At 45.3% G+C, this 19,635-nt stretch overlaps 1 protein-coding gene across 3 annotated transcripts in view; it reads right to left on the minus strand.

Annotated features, from left to right (window-relative positions):
- PPP2R5E (protein phosphatase 2 regulatory subunit B'epsilon) overlaps nt 1-19,635 on the minus strand; it is a 114,514-nt gene that overhangs the window by 12,020 nt on the left and 82,859 nt on the right. For all 3 annotated transcript variants that reach the window (XM_069733851.1, XM_069733835.1, XM_069733843.1), the window contains exons 8-11: nt 16,367-16,475; nt 14,298-14,351; nt 14,156-14,206; nt 12,879-12,998 (exon numbers count right to left, since the gene is read on the minus strand). In XM_069733851.1, the coding sequence (XP_069589952.1) occupies nt 12,879-12,998; nt 14,156-14,206; nt 14,298-14,351; nt 16,367-16,475 (334 nt within the window). The remainder of the gene's footprint in view (nt 1-12,878; nt 12,999-14,155; nt 14,207-14,297; nt 14,352-16,366; nt 16,476-19,635) is intronic.

A 19,635-nucleotide genomic window follows, 5' to 3' on the forward strand; every position in this document is an offset into this window, starting at 1 on the left:
CTGCCTCCTTGATCCTCGTTATAAAGGCAAATTGCAAAATATAATGCCACATGAGAACTTGGAACTAATATTAGCAACCAAACAATCAACTCTTGTTGACCGTTTGCTTCTGGCATTCCCTGCACACAGCGCCCGTGATCGTTCTCACACGAGCTGCAGGGGCCAGCAGACCAGAGGAGTTAGAGGGGCAGAAATCAGAAGTGGCGTTGGCCAGAGGGGTTTTCTGACCAGGTTGTGGAGTGATTTTGCTATGACCGCAGACAGGACAGGTACTGCAGCATCAATTCAAAGTGACAGGAGACAACATTTGTCCAGTATGGTTACTAACTATTTTTCATCCCTTATCGACATTCTCCCTCAACCGTCATTCCCATTTGATTACTGGGCATCAAAATTAGACACCTGGCCAGAATTGGCAGAATATGCATTGCAGGAGCTTGCTTGCCCGGCAGCTAGTGTCCTATCAGAAAGAGTATTCAGTGCTGCAGGTTCAATACTAACAGAAAAAAGGACTCGTCTGGCTACCCAAAATGTAGATGATCTAACCTTCATTAAAATGAACCACAACTGGATTTCGAAATCTTTTGCCCCACCTTGCCCGGCTGACACTTAGCTTTCCTATGTAAAGGTCTTGCCTGTGGACTATTCTGAACGACTTTTCCAATCTCGTAATTTGCAGCACCTGATTGTCCAGCATCCGACATGTTAACACCTCCCTAAATGGCCAAAGTCCCCACACGGGGCCGTGGTATCGCCACTTGGCGCCAGCACCCGTGAGAGTACTGTTTGTCTGAGGAGGTGGGTGTGCCCGCTTTTGGTCGACGGCACTGCCACTAGGTCCCTCATAGTACAATAAAGTGTCTGGCGGTGGTGGTGCGCACCCAACGTCAGACACACCGTTGTAATATGAGGGGCCCTGGGCCTGTACCGCCGGCCACAAGACAGTCCCCCCCCCCCAGCTCAAACAGTGCTCTACCACTTGCAAAATTTTCTCTCACAGCTCCACCAATGTTTAGTCTATGCGCTGACATCCTTCAATGCCTGGCACTGTCAATACCATTGTATTGACATTTTTCTTATGTTAGGCCTTCGAAGCCTGTCTGCGGTCACTCCTTCCACTAGGCCTCCACTGACCTGTCTACTGCTGCCCGTGTTCCCCTGGAACCAATTTTAAATTGCCTACAGCCCAATTTTTGTTATATTAGGCCTTCGAAGCCTGTCTGCGGCCCGTTCTTTCCACTACTACTACACTGACCTGTCTACTGCTGCCCGTGTTCCCCTGGAACCAATTTAAAATTGCCGACAGCAAGCCCAATTTATTATGTTAGGGCTTCGAAGCCTGTCTGCGGTCCCTCCTTCCACTAGGCCTCCACTGACCTGTCTACTGCTGCCCGTGTTCCCCTGGAACCAATTTTAAATTGCCTACAGCCCAATTTTTGTTATGTTAGGCCTTCGAAGCCTGTCTGCGGCCCGTTCTTTCCACTACTACTACACTGACCTGGCTACTGCCGCCCGTGTTCCCCTGGAACCAATTTAACCCCTTAGCGACCGCCGATACGCCTTTTAACGGCGGCCGCTAAGGGTACTTAAGCCACAGCGCCGTTAATTAACGGCGCTGTGGAAAAAGTACATAGCGCCCCCCAGAGGCCGATTTTCTCCGGGGTCTCGGCTGCCGGGGGTAGCCGAGACCCCAGAGAACATGATTCGGGTCGGTTTTCACCGACCCCGCTTTTGCGATCGCCGGTAATTAACCGTTTACCGGCGATCGCAAAAAAAAAACGCGATTAGTATTGTGTTTCTCTCCCCTCTAATGTGATCGGACATTAGAGGGGAGAGAAATAGGGTCCCCCGAGCCCCCCACGGTACCTTATGTACCGGAGAAGGTGCCCCCCCGGTCCCCGACCCTCCTCCTTCCTGCCCGGGCTCCAAAATGGCGGGCGCATGTGCAGATGCGCCCGCCAAAGCCTAGCTTCCCCCGGTGTATTGGGGTCTGTTTTTACAGACCCCCTGGAGCGATCGCAGACCCCCTGGAGCGATCGCAATCCCAGGGGTCTTTACAGACCCCCGGGATTGCGATCGCTGCAAATAGTTTGTAAAAAAAAAAAAAATGCTTTGCATTTCTCTCCCCTCTGATGTGATCGCACATCAGAGGGGAGAGAAATAGAGCCCCCCACCATACCGCCTGCTCCTGTCCCCGGTCCTCAGTAGTGGTCCCCGGTCCTCAGTAGTGGTCCCCGGTCCCCAGCCCACTGCTCCTGGCCCCCCTTCTTCTCTGCTGGAAGAAAATGGCGGGCGCATGCGCAGTGCGCCTGCCATGATCTGCCAGCAGAGACCCAGCAACCTATGAGAATTTTCTCATTGGCTGCTGGGTTTTGATTACTGTAATATGTCCAATTACAGTGATCAAAACCCCTAATATTTGATAAACATGGCAGCACTTGGGCTGTACCTTTCTCTTCTCTCCTTGTAGTTGTTCTAGGAGAGAAGAGAGAGAGACTACAGTTCAAGTGCTGCCCTGTCAGTGACAAAAAACATAATATCTGCCTCCGCCAGCATCCCATTTACCCACCCCCGTTCTCCGTAATCCCTGCATCACCAGCAGAGGATTATAAAAAAAAAAAAAAGAAAAAAAGAAAAAAAAAATTATAATTTTTTTAAAAAAAATTTTTTAGGGTTAGGGGAGGAATTAGATAAAATGGCTCGCAGAACTTTTAGCGCGGAGCAAGCTTACAGCCTGCTTTGCTCCGGCAGCGAAACAGATTCTGCCCCTGAAGTTGAGCAGTTTTCAGACAGTGATGACGACTCTTCCTCCACGGGATCCCCCAGCCCGGTGGTAGCGGAGTCGGTCGTCACTGCTGAAGCTTCAGAGGCAGGACCAAGTACCGCAGTCCCCCCACCGCTGTGGTATAATGACACCTCATTTTCCCCTCAAATTCCCCCTTTTTCTGCAGTCCCTGGAATAAAAGTAGATGTCGCCAATTTTACCCCCATTGATTTTTTTGAAATTTTCATTAGCTCCGAAGTCCTGCAATTAATCGTCCACCAAACTAACCTATATGCCCGGCAATATATTTCCCAAAAACCCACTGCCTTTCATTCCCGTTCCTGGATCCCCACAAATGTCCCCGAAATTAAAAAATTCTTAGGCCTCACCCTGAATATGGGTATAGTAAAAAAACCCACTCTCCGCCCTTACTGGGCAACAAAAGCTGTCCACTGCACCCCTGTATTTGCAGCCATCATGTCCCGAGCCCGTTACGAAGCCCTGATGAGATTCCTCCACTTCAGTGACAATGCCCAAGCTCTCCCAAGAACTGACCCCAACTACGATCGGCTAAATAAATTAAGACCCCTAATTTCCCTCCTAAAAACTTCCTTTCTAAATTCCTATACCCCAGAGCAAAATATGGCAGTCGACGAGTCCTTGATGAGCTACAAGGGCCGTCTTTCATTCCGCCAATTTATTCCCTCCAAGAGAGCCAAATACGGCGTAAAATTATATAAAGCTTGCGAGAGCTCATCAGGGTACACGTCCACCTTCCTAATTTACGAAGGTAGGGACCGCCAAATAAACCCCCCAAACTGCCCCCAGACAATTGGTATCCCAGGCAAAATTGTCTGGGAGCTAATGACGCCCTTTCTCAATCAAGGGTACCACGTGTACACAGATAATTATTACACGAGTATCCCCCTATACAAATCCCTCCATGCTGCAAGTACAGGGGCCTGTGGGACAGTGAGGAAAAACAGAGTGGGGTTTCCGTCACAGTTGGTGTCCAGACGTTTGGAGAGGGGGGCGTCATTTTCACTTGCAAGCGACCAACTACTTGCAGTGAAGTGGAAAGACAGGAAGGACGTCTATATGCTTTCCACACTGCATACGGACACCACTGTGACGGTCAGAGAGAGGGGTGCCACCAGGGACAAAGAAAAACCTGTCTGCGTCACAGAATATAATAGACATATGGGTGGCGTAGACCTGTCAGACCAGGTTCTGCAACCATACCTGGTCAAGAGGAAGACCAGGGCGTGGTATAAAAAGGTGGGAATCTATCTAATTCAGACTGCCACCTACAACAGTTTTGTCCTATACAAAAAATCTCAAGGACCACTAACTTTCCTGCACTTTCAGGAAAAAGTAGTAGAGAGCCTCATATTTGAGTCCATGGCACCGGGGGAAGCCTTCGACTGAGGATTCCCGGAGACTGTCAGAACGCCATTTTCCTCACCCTGTCCCTGTCACTCCCACCCAAAGGTATCCTCAAAAAAGGTGCCGAGTTTGCAGAAAGCATGGCAGGCGGAGTGATTCCCGATTTTATTGCCCCACATGCCCATCCCAACCAGGCCTTTGTATCTCCCCCTGTTTTGAGACCTACCACACCACCTACAATTATTAGTTTGTTTTTTTTTTCAATCATTTTTATTTTCTGCTTAGTGGCCCCAGTAGTACAATTTGGAACAATTGATAAATATTTTAATTAGTAGATCCCATTTTACCCCATTTCACAATTAATTCCAGAATTTGATTAATCCCATACCAAACTACTATCCCAACAAATTCTCATCCACGTACCCACGTCTGTACGCTCTAGAGTGTGGACCCCACAAATGTTCTTGCAAAGTCAGGTCATCTGAAAATTCTACGACTCGATCAATCCCATACCAAACTACTATTCCAACAAATTCTCGTCCACGTACCTATGTCAATAAGCGTTAGAATGTGGACCCCAGAAATGATCTTGAAAAGTGAGATTATCTGAAAATGAATTCTAGGACTTTATTACTCAAACATTTTTGACCATTTATCTAACTTTGACTGTTTTTATAACTGTCTTGCTACACAAAACTTTGGCTTCCATTTATATTACTTATATTTATGTTGATGATACGGGCATGATCATTTTATTGTAGGATTTCTAAAAAATGAGGAAGTTCCGTACTTATACACTATGGGCTTTACTTTATGGTTCTTGCCGAACCTCTGGTACCAGACAATACTTTCTATAGAGAACTGGTTGTTTTGTGCATATAGCGGTTCTGACCTTGGCGGGTGGGAGCTTGCTATGGTGTACCACGTCTATTGGCACATTCGTCTCTCATATAGGGATTGATGGAGCTAAAAGGACGTTGTACGACCAGTCTCTGAAAGTGTCTGCCATTCTAGCCCTGATGGTGTTCTTTCATCTTTGGAACAAACTCCGCTTTGCCACATAGTTGGCTGCATTTTCCTACACATTTTGCCCTTCATTCCAGTACAGTTTATTCTTCCTGCTACAATATACGCAAATGCGGGACAACTGTTTTGTTAGCAAGACCAATTTTATAGTCAGCCATTGTGTTTTAGGAGCATGCCTCCCTCTGTGAGTAATAATTCCTGGAAGGATTTTCTTTTTTGCTCAATGTCTCTAGAAGCTTTGAATGGGTCCTGGATCTTCAATTTCAAATAAAGCCAAATTTGTCACATTGTGCCCCTTTCTGTCCAAGCCCTGCCATTTGTCCAAACAGAACTTTTTTACTACATATGGGATATTGCTGCACTCATAATAAAGTGGGTAACGAATTGTGGGGTCCACTTTTTGATGTTATTTCTGAAAAATCGAGACATTCAGGTCTAAAACAAGATTCTCGTGGAAAAAAATGAATTTTTTCAATATGACAACCTAATGTTATCAAACTCTGTGTCATACATGTGGGTTCAAATTGCTCAATATACCCCTGATTAAAATCTTTGAGGGGTGTAGTTTCCAAAACGGGGTCAGTTGTGGGGGGTTTCTGCTGTTAGGCACATCTACAAACCCAAAATGACGTCCGCTCTCACAATTAAGAGATTAAAAAGTCAAACGGCGCGCCTTCCCTTCCAAGCTCCGCAGTGCGCCCAAACAGAGGTTTACCCCCACATACAGGGTATCGACATACTCAGGACAAATTGCACAACAACTTTTGGGGTCTATTTAGTCTTGCTACCCTTGGGAAAATAAAAAATTGGGGGTGAAAAGATCATATTTGTGAAAAAAAAATGATTTTTAATTTTGTCGGCTCTACGTTATAAACTTGTGTGAAGCACTTGGGGGTTCAAAGTGTTGACCACACACCTAGATAAGTTCCTTAGGGGGTCTAGTTTCCAAAATGGTGTCACTTGTGGGGGGGTTTCCACTGTTTAGGCACATCAGGGGCTCTCCAAACGCGACATGGTGTCCGATCTCAATTCCAGAGAATTCTATGTTGAAAAAGTCAAATGGCGCTCCTTCCCTTCTGAGCTCTACTGTGCACCCAAACAGAGGTTTACCCCCACATACGGGGTATCGACATACTCAGGACAAATTGCACAACAACTTTTGGGGTCTATTTTGTCTTGCTACCCTTGGGAAAATAAAAAATTGGGGGTGAAAAGATCATTTTTGTGAAAAAAAAATGATTTTTAATTTTTTCGGCTCTACGTTATAAACTTGTGTGAAGCACTTGGGGGTTCAAAGTGTTGACCACACACCTAGATAAGTTCCTTAGGGGGTCTAGTTTCCAAAATGGTGTCACTTGTGGGGGGTTTCCACTGTTTAGGCACATCAGGGGCTCTCCAAACGCGACATGGTGTCCGATCTCAATTCCAGAGAATTCTATGTTGAAAAAGTCAAATGGCGCTCCTTCCCTTCTGAGCTCTACTGTGCACCCAAACAGAGGTTTACCCCCACATACGGGGTATCGACATACTCAGGACAAATTGCACAACAACTTTTGGGGTCTATTTTGTCTTGCTACCCTTGGGAAAATAAAAAATTGGGGGTGAAAAGATCATTTTTGTGAAAAAAAAAATGATTTTTAATTTTTTCGGCTCTACGTTATAAACTTGTGTGAAGCACTTGGGGGTTCAAAGTGTTGACCACACACCTAGATAAGTTCCTTAGGGGGTCTAGTTTCCAAAATGGTGTCACTTGTGGGGGGTTTCCACTGTTTAGGCACATCAGGGGCTCTCCAAACGCGACATGGTGTCCGATCTCAATTCCAGGCAATTCTATGTTGAAAAAGCCAAATGGCGCTCCTTCCTTCCTGAGCTCTACTGTGCACCCAAATAGTGGTCCCTCCCCACATATGGGGTATCGGCATTCTCCGGACAAATTGCACAACAAATGAGGTGGTTCATTTTCTTTTTTTACACATGTGAAAATAAAAAAAATTGATTCTGAAGTAAAATATTTGTGAAAAAAAGTAAAATGTTCATTTTTTCCTTCCACATTGCTTCAGTTCCTGTGCAGCAACTGAAGGGTTAATAAACTTCTTGAATATGGTTTTGCGCACCTTGAGGGGTGCAGTTTTTAGAATGGTGTCAATTTTGGGCATTTTCTGCTACATAGACCCCTCAAACTGACTTCAAATGTGAGGTGGTCCCTAAAAAAAATGGTTTTGTAAATTTTGCTGTAAAAATAAGAAATTGCTGGTCAAATTTTAACCCTTATAACTCCCTAATAATTTTTTTTTTTTTTTCCAAAATTGTGCTGATGTAAAGTAGACATATGGGAAATGTTATTTATTGACCATTTTGTGTGACATATCTCTCTGATGTAAGGGCATAAAAATTCAAAGTTTGAAAATTGCAAAATTTTCGCCATATTTCCGTTTTTTTAATAAATAAACGCAAGTAATATCGAAGAAATGTTACCACTAACATGAAGTGCAATATGTCACAAAAAAACAATCTCAGAATCAGCGGGATCCGTTGAAGCGTTCCAGAGTTATAACCTCATAAAGTGACAGTGGTCAGAATTGTAAAAATTGGCCTGGTCATTAATACCAAATTGGCTCTGTCACTAAGGGGTTAAAATTGCCGACAGCAAGCCCAATTTATTATGTTAGGCCTTCGAAGCCTGTCTGCGGTCCCTCCTTCCACTAGGCCTCCACTGACCTGTCTACTGCTGCCCGTGTACCCCTTGAACCAACATCAGAAAATATAAAAATAAGTATTTTGCTTATAAAAAAGAAAATACTGGAGAGATATCAAATGCAGACACTTTAACATTAAAAACAAACACATACAACAAAAAACTGGTACAGTACTAAAAATGGCCACCAGCTACAATAACTTTCTCCTGCAAGTAGTTAACTGAAAGTTTTTTTCAATTTAAAACACAGATATGGCATCCACCGAGTGTTGTCCTGTCGCGTCTTCTTTATATTATTGCCAAGAAGATGCAAAACAATGAAAATAATAAAATCATTATTTACCAAAAAAATAGAGCAAGTCAAAACCACATTGCAAATAAACATTCATTACAAATAAAGAAGCAGGGCGCGTCCGAGGGTGAGTATATACCTAATAAGAATATAATCACCCTCGGACGCGCCCTGCTTCTTTCCGACAGCCTTCCTTCCTAAGAATCAGCCCCTTCCGTGGTGTAGAGAGAGGGTGTGTTACACTCCAAGGTGTTCCCCAGGTTGCCTTTCCTGAGCTTCGATCTTCATGCTCTCGTTTAGTAGTTGTCGGAAAGTAGGCTGCATTAGGCCTACAAATTGGGTATGGGGTGGAGAGAGATGGTGTGTTACACTCCAAGGTGTTCCCCAGGTTGCCTTTCCTGAGCTTCGATCTTCATGCTCTCGTTTAGTAGTTGTCGGAAAGTAGGCTGCATTAGGCCTACAAATTGGGTATGGGGTGGAGAGAGATGGTGTGTTACACTCCAAGGTGTTCCCCAGGTTTCCTTGCCATTGCTTCGGTCTTCAGACTCTCGTTTAGTAGTTGTAGAAAACTACACTGCATTAGGCCTACAAAATGGGTATCGGGTGGAGAGAGATGGTGTGTTACACTCTAAGGTGTTCCCCAGGTTTCCTTGCCATTGCTTCGGTCTTCCGACTCTCGTTTAGTAGTTGTAGAAAACTACACTGCATTAGGCCTACAAAATGGGTATGGGGTGGAGAGAGATGGTGTGTTCCACTCCAAGGTGTTCTCCAGGTTGCCTTTCCTGAGCTTCTATCTTCAGGCTCTCGTTAAATTGTGGTTAAATGGAACAACTGCATTTGGCGTACTAGTTGGTTTGGGGCCTACTAACAGTGTCTGCCGCTCCTTGCTGTTCTCCTGGTTTCCTGTCCTGAAATTCCGTTTTCAGGCGCTCGTTAAGTAGTTGTTAATGTTAGACTGCATTTGGCCTACTAGTTGGGTTGGGGCCTACTATCGGTGTCTGCCACTCCTTGCTGTTCTCCTCCACTGAACAAAGCTGTGCCGCCTGTTTACTACGGTTGCCAATTTTGAACTGCATTTCGACTACTTACTGATTTGGCCCTACTCTCTGTGTCAGCCTCTCATTCCAGTTGTCCTCCACTGCAATGCCCCCTGGTTATGCCTGTGTTACCAATTTTGAACTGCATTTAGCCAACTTTATTCTTTGGGCCTATATCTGTGTTTCCTCCTCATCCTGCCCATTGCCCAGCCAGTGATAGATGAGTCTGCTGGTACATTGACCCATAACGCAACATTCCCCGTGCACGCTACACAACAACATTGTGACCCTGCTGAAAGTCAGGTTGCTCTTCCCGCATACCATACCACCTTACACGGGGACAAAGAGGAAGGTGCAGATGAAAGTGCAGGTTCCTTCATCAGGTGGGGGGAGGAATACTAGTTGGCGACGTCACTGGCACAGGGCCTCTCATAGTACGCAAAAGTGTTGCTGCCGGTGGGAGGCGCCCCCGCCGTGCAAACACACCGCTGTACTTTGAGGGGCCCTGTGCCAGTGCCAATGCCAACGAGTGGGCCCCCCCTGCTTGCTCAGGTTCACAGCACTTGCAAAGTTGAAATACTTACCTCTCCCTGCTCCACTGCCGTGACGTGGTCCAGATTTCCTGGGCCCACTAATTACTTGAACCAGCCCTACCCACCTCAACTTTAGCCAAATGACCCCCAATTTCAAATGCCTTCCAATTATTATAAGGTAAATTACGCTTGACAAGCTTCATTAAGAAGAATGGATGGTTTTGACATTAAAATGGGCACTCTAGGTGTTTTCCTGGCCCCCACTCACTGCCGACTATGCTGCCCCATTGACTTGCATTGGGTTTCGTGTTTCGGTCGATCCCGACTTTACGTCATAATCGGCCGATTTCACTCGACCCGACTTTTGAGATAGTTTCGCGAAACCCGGCTCGACTCTAAAAAGGTCAAGGTCGCTCAACTCTAGTCATCACCTCTCGAAAGGATAGATGTGACAAAAACTAGGGGGCTGGTGTATGTGGTGCTCTGATTAGATATTCTGCAGGGAGGCACTGGCCGAAGAACCTGCGCTGCAGCATAATCGCATGGTTACTATGCACTTAACCCCTTTTGGATTAATTGAGAGAGAGAAAAAAAGTCAATTTGAAAATGGCGTCTGCCGCACGTGCGCAGTAGCAGCTATCGGTGTGTATAGAGAGCAGATAGCTGCTACTGAGCAGGCGACATCTTGTGGAGCTGCACAGTAGCAGCTCTCGGAGATCGCCAATAGCTGTTATTGCGCAGGCGGCACCATCTTGGAGGAGGAAATCTTTATTATTTCTTCTCCAGCAAGATGGCGCTGCCGGCGCCTGCGCAATAGCAGCTATCGGATCTAAACACACAGAGCTGCTACTGCGCGCATGCGGTGGACGTCATTTTCAAATTGATTTTTTTTTTTCCCCCCCCCCCTCGCTCAATTAAATAAGCAAAAAGGGATTAAGTGCACAGTAACCATGTGATTATGCTGCAGAGCAGGTGACTCGGCCAGCGCCTCTCTTTCTTCAGTATGTGCTGGTGATCATTATGCAAATTAGGAGGCGGGTCAGTGAGGCAGCAGTGACCTGTCAGCAGGCTGCATTATGAATATGTAATCAGAGAACCACATACACCAGCCCAGCCTTAGGGTGTGAGAATCTCATTAACACAAAAATTAAAATAAAGATTAACCCCTTCACGACCTTGCCCTTTTTCGTTTCTGCGTTCTCGTTTTTCGCTCCCCTCCTTCCCAGAGCCATAACTTTTATATTTTTCCTTCAATATGGCCATGTGGGGGCTTGTTTTTTGCAGGACAAGTTGCACTTTTCAACGACGTCATTGTTTTAGCATGTCGTGTACTAGAAAATGGGGAAAAAAATTCCAAGTGCGGTGAAAAAGTGCAATCCCACACTTGTTTTTTGATTGGCTTTTTTGCTAGGTTCACTAAATGCTAAAACTGACCAGATATTATGATTCTCCAGGTCATTACGAGTTCATAGACACCCAACATGTCTAGGTTATTTTTTTATCTAAGTGGCGAAAAAAAAATTCAAAACTTCATGGGAGGCTAGAAGCTGGTATAGCCTGATCGGCTCTGCTACATAGCAGTGATCATCAGATCGCTCCTATGTAGCGTAATTACAGGATTGCTATGAGCGCCGACCACAAGGTGGCGCTCACAGCAGGCCGGCATCAGTAACCATACAGGTCTCAAGGACCTCTTTGGTTACCATCCCGACGCATCGCCGACCCCCGATCATGTGACGGGGGTCGGCGATGCGATCATTTCCGGCCGCGCAGCCGGAAGCGCCGGTTAAATGCCGCTGTCAGCGTTTGACAACGGCATTTAACTGGTTAAGGCCGGGTTCACATTGCGTTAACAGCAGCCCATTCAATACATACGTTAACGGGCTGCTGTTAACGCAAGTGCCGATGTGTCATCACGCTAGCGTAGATAGAGCTAGCAGATGCCCATTGTTGGCGTGCGCTAGCGATGCGTCCGACATAGGACATAATGGTGGCGTTAAAGGACTGCGTTACACCGCGTTATAACATAGTCCGTCTAACGGACGCCACAGACGCAGTGTGAACCCAGCCTAATAGCGGTGGGTGAATCGCGATTTCACCCGCCGCTATTGCGGGCACATGTCAGCTGTTCAAAACAGCTGACATGTCCCGGCTTTGAGGTGGGCTCACCGCCGGAGCCCACATCAAAGCAGGGGACCCGACCTCCGCAGTAATAGTACGGGGGAGGTCGGGAAGGGGTTAAGAAACAACCACAAGTCGGATTTCATCAACCAAGGTATCATTCAGAATAACGGCGCCAACCTGACAGTGTGTGTAGGTTACTGTGCACAGTCCTGCTGACAGGTTCCCTTTTAAAGAAGGGTCCTACTGCAGATGGCACGGGCACAACTCCTAAGCACGTCATACCTAAGAAATAACCGTCCAACTAAGGTACAATAAGCTTCTTTTTATTAATGCACATGGGAGCGGCGGTGCCACCTTGAAAGACATGCAGAGAGTGCCGACAGGCAGTTCTGCAATCCTCCGCCCCCATCTCCTGTGCCTCACCACCCTCCGTGCTATTTTTATGCATTTTTGACAGTGATAATTATAACCTGTCATCCCTAGTGCTTGAGAACATGTTTAATTCAATACAGAGCAAAGATTGAAAGAAAGGATGATTGATGTGAACGGCGGGTATTGCTTTCTCCATACAGGAAAGCGCGTCATTTATTGTAGGTCACATTTCGTATTTTACTAAATTTATCGCCGATCACAAATATTAAAGAAGTGAAATGAATTATATAAGACAACCCTGGATAAGACTGGCACCCTGGGTTATAACAGAAGAAGTTTTCCTCCACATCGGCAAATAACACCTGTCCACAAGGTCCACGGTCCAATGACTGTTCCCAAGAACAGACTGTGTATTGGTCAGCCAGATATCGTCGGGCTCCGTGCTGGCCGCCCTATATACAATCTAGGCCAATCTAGGAATGGTAGTGGTCCGGTCCTGGCAGTCAGACCGCAGCAATCAGTATAAATTATCTCCTATCTTGTGCACCAACTAGTAACTTGTAAGCCCCTGTTTTGTGGCTCACGGCTGTCTGTTTGGTGCATAAGCGCCAGGTCAAGCAGACAGCCATAGAGGATAGTCGGCGCTCACCTGGAAATGAGGGCTGGAAACACATTTGGAAATCTGTTTAAACAAAGGCTCTTGGATTTTGACAAACTGTGTAGGTTCAATGACATCCAAGATCTCCTCCAACTCCCCGAGAAACATGACCTGGAAAACAGAATAGTGTACGTGGCCGTGTTACTGACGGAGTACAAAGGAAAACCAGGCCATAAGCTGTATACCTAAACCTGTGCTTCTCCTGCTGCTGCAAAACTACAACTCCCAGCATGCCTTGACCGTCACAGGTTCGTGCTATATGAACGGGTGAAATCATACTTAGAATTACAGACTAGCACCTGCTATGTCTGGGATATGCTACGGTCTCGGACCTCCGATACTGGGTCACAAAGGTTCGTACGTCCGATTCTGCAGCAATAGGGTCATGTCTAGGTATACCATAACTGCTGTGCTCACCTCCCAAAATCATGTTACCAGGTCGGTCAGAGGGTAACCATTCATATTAGTCTTACAGAGAACGTGTCAGGAGGTTTTTGCTATGTAATCTGAGAGCAGCAGGATGCAGGGGCAGAGACCCTGATTGTAGCGATGTGTCACTTGCTCAGCAGCTTGCTGTAGTTTCAATACCATCAGTGTTTTAACATCAGGAGATCATCATTACAGGACTAGGTGTTGTGCGCATGCCAGTCCAGCTAATCTCTGTAACCCCACTCCCACCACTGACTGGCAGCTTGCCATCAGTGTACACAGGAAACTGTCAATCAGTGGTGGGAGTTGGGTTACACAGATTAGCTGGACTGTCATGCGCGCAATACCTAATCCAGAAGTGATAATCTCCTGATGATAAATTGCAGATGGCATTGAAACTACAACATGTATTCTAGTAAGTAACACATTGCGGGAATCAGGATCTCAGCCCCTACATCATGCTGCTCAGATTCCTTTGCAAAAACCTGCTGAGAGACTCCTGTAAAAGGGGGAGGGGGTTCTCACAGATTTCACTTGGTTACTACCAAAATTAGATAAAAATAAGTGTGTTTAGTCAAGTCCTCCATGGCAGAAGGAGAAAGGCCTGGCCTCCTGGGTGCCTTTTGCACTGAGCCAAACAATGTTCTGGCATGAGCCGCAACGTCATGATGTCAAGGCACCTAGTAAGTGCAAGAGGTGCAAAGGGTACCGGAAGACGACGGACAGCACAGAAGTGAAGATCTCCCGGGTCCAGCAGCCACGCAGGACCAGACTGGACACACAGGAGTCTCTGCATAAAGCTGGTACCATGCATGAGCGCGCTTAAAGGGATCACCTACCTCTTTTTGACTACATGTTTTTGGCCAGAATTTCATCAATCCTCTAATAACCTAAAAAAGAAAAAAAAACAAAACACATTTTTTTTTTAATTATCCAACAGTGAGGAAACAATATTGATCATGGTGATGGAAACACACTCACCGGTTCTGTGAGGGAAGGGTCTTTTTCCAGGAACTGTACTATACAATATGCCAGCTGTAGAGGAAGAAGAGTTTGAGTAGGACGTACAAGAACAAAAGGTGGAACGAAACATACATTACAGACCAAAAGTTTGGACACACCTTCTCATTTAAAGATTTTTCTGTATTTTCATGACTATGAAAATTGTACATTCACACTGAAGGCATCAAAACTATGAATGAACACATGTGGAATTATATACTTAACAAAAAAGTGTGAAACAACTGAAATTATGTCTTATATTCTACGTTCTTCAAAGTAGCCACCTTTTGCTTTGATGACTGCTTTGCACAGTCTTGGCATTCTCTTGATGAGCTTCAGGAGGTAGTCACCGGGAATGGTTTTCACAGGTGTGCCCTGTCAGGTTTATTAAGTGGGATTTCTTGCCTTATAAATGGGGTTGGGACAATCAGTTGTGTTGTGCAGAAGTCTGGTGAATACACAGCTGATAGTCCTACTGAATAGACTGTTAGAATTTGTATTACGGCAAGAAAAAAAGCAGATAAGTAAAGAAAAACAAGTGGCCATCATTACTTTAAGAAATGAAGGTCAGTCAGTCCGAAAAATTGGGAAAACTTTGAAAGTGTCCCCAAGTGCAGTGGCAAAAACCATCAAGCGCTACAAAGGCTACAAAGAAACTGGCTCACATAAGGACCGCCCCAGGAAAGGAAGACCCAGAGTCACCTCTGCTTCTGAGGAGAAGTTTATCCGAGTCACCAGCCTCAGAAATCGCAGGTTAAAAGCAGCTCAGATTAGAGACCAGGTCAATGCCACACAGAGTTCTAGCAGCAGACACACCTCTACAGCAACTGTTAAGAGGAGACTTAGTGCAGCAGGCTGTCATGGTAAAATAGCTGCTAGGAAACCACTGCTAAGGACAGGCAACAAGCAGAAGAGACTTGTTTGGGCTAAAGAACACAAGGAATGGACATTGGACAAGTGGAAATCTGTGCTTTGGTCTGATGAGTCCAAATTTGAGATCTTTGGTTCCAACCACCATGTCTTTGTGTGAGGCAGAAAAGGTGAACGGATGGACTCTACATGCCTGGTTCCCACGGTGAAGCATGGAGGAGGAGGTGTGATGGTGTGGGGGTGCTTTGCCGGTGACACTGTTGTGGATTTATTCAAAATTAAAGGCATACTGAACCAGCATGGCTACCACAGCATCTTGCAGTGGAATGCTATTCCATCCGGTCTGCGTTTAGTTGGTCCATCATTTATTTTTCAACAGGACAATGACCCCAAACACACTCCCAGGCTGGGTAAGGGCTATTTGACCAAGAAGGAGAGTGATGGGGTGCTACGCCAGATGACCTGGCCTCCACAGTCACCAGACCTGAACCCAATCGAGATGGTTTGGGGTGAGCTGGACCGCAGAGTGAAGGCAAAAGGGCCAACAAGTGCTAAGCATCTCTGGAAACGCCTTCAAGATTGTTGGAAGATCATTCCCGGTGACTAACTCTTGAAGCTCATCAAGAGAATGCCAAGAGTGTACAAAGCAGTCATCAAAGAAAAAGGTGGCTACTTTGAAGAACCTAGAATATAAGACATAATTTCAGTTGTTTCACACTTTTTTGTAAAGTGTATAATTCCACATGTGTTAATTCATAGTTTTGATGCCTTCAGTTTGAATGTAAAATTTTCATAGTCATGAAAATACAGAAAAATCTTTAAATGAGAAGGTGTGTCCAAACTTCTGGTCTGTACTGTATGTAACAAGCGGTATGTAATGGTTAGCAATTCATTCCAGGAGGAGCAACCGAGGAAGATTACAAGGCACAATTCTAAGAAAGCGGATCCAGAATGGCTGTGAGAAGTACAGGAGATGTCGGTGGGTTGTACTTTCTCTGCTCCACTAAAGAGAATGGGGCGGAGATGCTTTTTCCATATAAATGTGGTGTTTTGTTTGTTTTTAAGAAAGCAACCATATATTGCTAATTCTGAACAACACCTTTAAGCAGTGTTTTCCACATACTGATGATAGGCCATTCGCAATAAATCCACTGGGAGAGAAAAAGCAATGGTCATACCTGTGCGTGGAAGAGGGATAAGCTCCTGACGGTGTGCAGGGGGATCAGCACTTTTACCAGGAACTGTTTGTGTTCTGCTTTCAGAGGTAATGCAAAGCCATTGATAATACTGTAAGAGAAAGGGGGAAAGTCATCAGCACAAGTATGGAGTAAGAGCATGCTCACATGTGGCAGAGTATCCACATCAAAAGCCAACCTGGCGGCAGCCTACCGTACAAATCTGCTGACAGCAGAGCACGGAGGCTGCAATCAATAAATATTAGTGACAGGGACCATCCTTAACCAGGTAAGCTTTTGGGCCCTTTGAAAAATATGGTAGTTAGCATTATTTTTATCCGACTATAAGGTCACGCTCACACGGTCAGTATTTTACCTTAGTATCTGTAAGCCAAAAACAAAAGTGGGGGGATACAGAAGTGGTGATGTGTTTATATTAAACTTTTCGTACAAATACTGGTGTAAAATACTGACCAAATTCTGAACGTGTCAACGTGGCCTTACACAAACACACGGCTTTGCCACATGCACATTTATACACACACAGCTCTGCCACATGCACACAGCTCTGCTAAATGCATATTTATACACACAGTTCTGCTACACGGGGCTGAAAGGTCAGAGTCTGTCTCCATTTTGGAAGTGAGAATAAAATTAACCAAATCCAAAAATATGTAATAAATTGGGTACAGTGGTTCAATGCAGAATGTGCTGTAAATGCTTTCATAAGAATTTGGGAAAGTTATTAAATGTCCTATAAATGTCTGTTCTGTTCCTGATCTAAGCATTTGGGCTTTTCACTGAGATGAATCTGTGCTGCACTTTATGTACATGCTCAGTAGTGAGGCAGTGCTGGGGAGTTGTAGATGAGATGAATCTGTGCTGCACTTTATATACATGCTCAGTAGTGACCAATGCTGTGGGGTCAGAGTTGAGATGAATCTGTGCTGCACTTTATGTACATGCTCAGTAGTGAGGCAGTGCTGTGGGGTCAGAGTTGAGATGAATCTGTGCTGCACTTTATATACATGCTCAGTAGTGACCAGTGCTGTGGGGTCAGAGTTGAGATGAATCTGTGCTGCACTTTATGTACATGCTCAGTAGTGAGGCAGTGCTGGGGAGTTGTAGATGAGATGAATCTGTGCTTCACTTTATATACATGCTCAGTAGTGACCAGTGCTGTGGGGTCAGAGTTGTGATGAATCTGTGCTGCACTTTATATACATGCTCAGTAGTGACCAGTGCTGTGGGGTCAGAGTTGAGATGAATCTGTGCTGCACTTTATGTACATGCTCAGTAGTGAGGCAGTGCTGGGGAGTTGTAGATGAGATGAATCTGTGCTGCACTTTATATACATGCTCAGTAGTGACCAGTGCTGTGGGGTCAGAGTTGAGATGAATCTGTGCTGCACTTTATGTACATGCTCAGTAGTGAGGCAGTGCTGGGGAGTTGTAGATGAGATGAATCTGTGCTTCACTTTATGTACATGCTCAGTAGTGACCAGTGCTGTGGGGTCAGAGTTGAGATTAATCTGTGCTGCACTTTATATACATGCTCAGTAGTGACCAGTGCTGTGGGGTCAGAGTTGAGATGAATCTGTGCTGCACTTTATGTACATGCTCAGCAGTGACTAGTGCTGGGGAGTTGTAGATGAGATGAATCTGTGCTTCACTTTATGTACATGCTCAGTAGTGAACAGTGCTGTGGAGTTGTAGATGAGATGAATCTGTGCTGCACTTTATGTACATGCTCAGTAGTGACCAGTGCTGTGGAGTTGTAGATGAGATGAATCTGTGCTGCACTTTATGTACATGCACAGTAGTGAACAGTGCTGTGGAGTTGTAGATGAGATTAATCTGTGCTGCACTTTATGTACATGCTCAGTAGTGACCAGTGCTGTGGAGTTGTAGATGAGATGAATCTGTGCTGCACTTTATGTACATGCTCAGTAGTGACCAGTGCTGTGGAGTTGTAGATGAGATGAATCTGTGCTGCACTTTATGTACATGCTCAGTAGTGAACAGTGCTGTGGAGTTGTAGATGAGATGAATCTGTGCTGCACTTTATGTACATGCTCAGTAGTGACCAGTGCTGTGGAGTTGTAGATGAGATGAATCTGTGCTGCACTTTATGTACATGCTCAGTAGTGAACAGTGCTGTGGAGTTGTAGATGAGATGAATCTGTGCTGTGCTTTATGTACATGCTCAGTAGTGATCAGTGCTGTGGAGTTGTAGATGAGATGAATCTGTGCTGCACTTTATGTACATGCTCAGTAGTGATCAGTGCTGTGAAGTTGTAGATGAGATGAATCTGTGCTGCACTTTATGTACATGCTCAGTAGTGACCAGTGCTGTGGAGTTGTAGATGAGATGAATCTGTGCTGCACTTTATGTACATGCTCAGTAGTGAACAGTGCTGTGGAGTTGTAGATGAGATGAATCTGTGCTGCACTTTATGTACATGCTCAGTAGTGACCAGTGCTGTGGAGTTGTAGATGAGATGAATCTGTGCTGCACTTTATGTACATGCTCAGTAGTGAACAGTGCTGTGGAGTTGTAGATGAGATGAATCTGTGCTGTGCTTTATGTACATGCTCAGTAGTGATCAGTGCTGTGGAGTTGTAGATGAGATGAATCTGTGCTGCACTTTATGTACATGCACAGTAGTGAACAGTGCTGTGGAGTTGTAGATGAGATGAATCTGTGCTGCACTTTATGTACATGCTCAGTAGTGATCAGTGCTGTGGAGTTGTAGATGAGATGAATCTGTGCTGCACTTTATGTACATGCTCAGTAGTGAACAGTGCTGTGAAGTTGTAGATGAGATGAATCTGTGCTGTGCTTTATGTACATGCTCAGTAGTGACCAGTGCTGTGGAGTTGTAGATGAGATGAATCTGTGCTGCACTTTATGTACATGCTCAGTAGTGACCAGTGCTGTGGAGTTGTAGATGAGATGAATCTGTGCTGCACTTTATGTACATGCTCAGTAGTGACCAGTGCTGTGGAGTTGTAGATGAGATGAATCTGTGCTGCACTTTATGTACATGCTCAGTAGTGAACAGTGCTGTGAAGTTGTAGATGAGATGAATCTGTGCTGTGCTTTATGTACATGCTCAGTAGTGACCAGTGCTGTGGAGTTGTAGATGAGATGAATCTGTGCTTCACTTTATGTACATGCTCAGTAGTGATCAGTACTGGAGAGTCAGAGTCAAGTCGGAATTAAGGGAAATTGAAGATTCGGGAGGTTTGGCTTACTGACTCCACATTAAT

Source organism: Ranitomeya imitator, chromosome 1 (genome assembly GCF_032444005.1).
Source record: "Ranitomeya imitator isolate aRanImi1 chromosome 1, aRanImi1.pri, whole genome shotgun sequence".
In the NCBI taxonomy this organism is placed as follows: domain Eukaryota; kingdom Metazoa; phylum Chordata; class Amphibia; order Anura; family Dendrobatidae; genus Ranitomeya; species Ranitomeya imitator.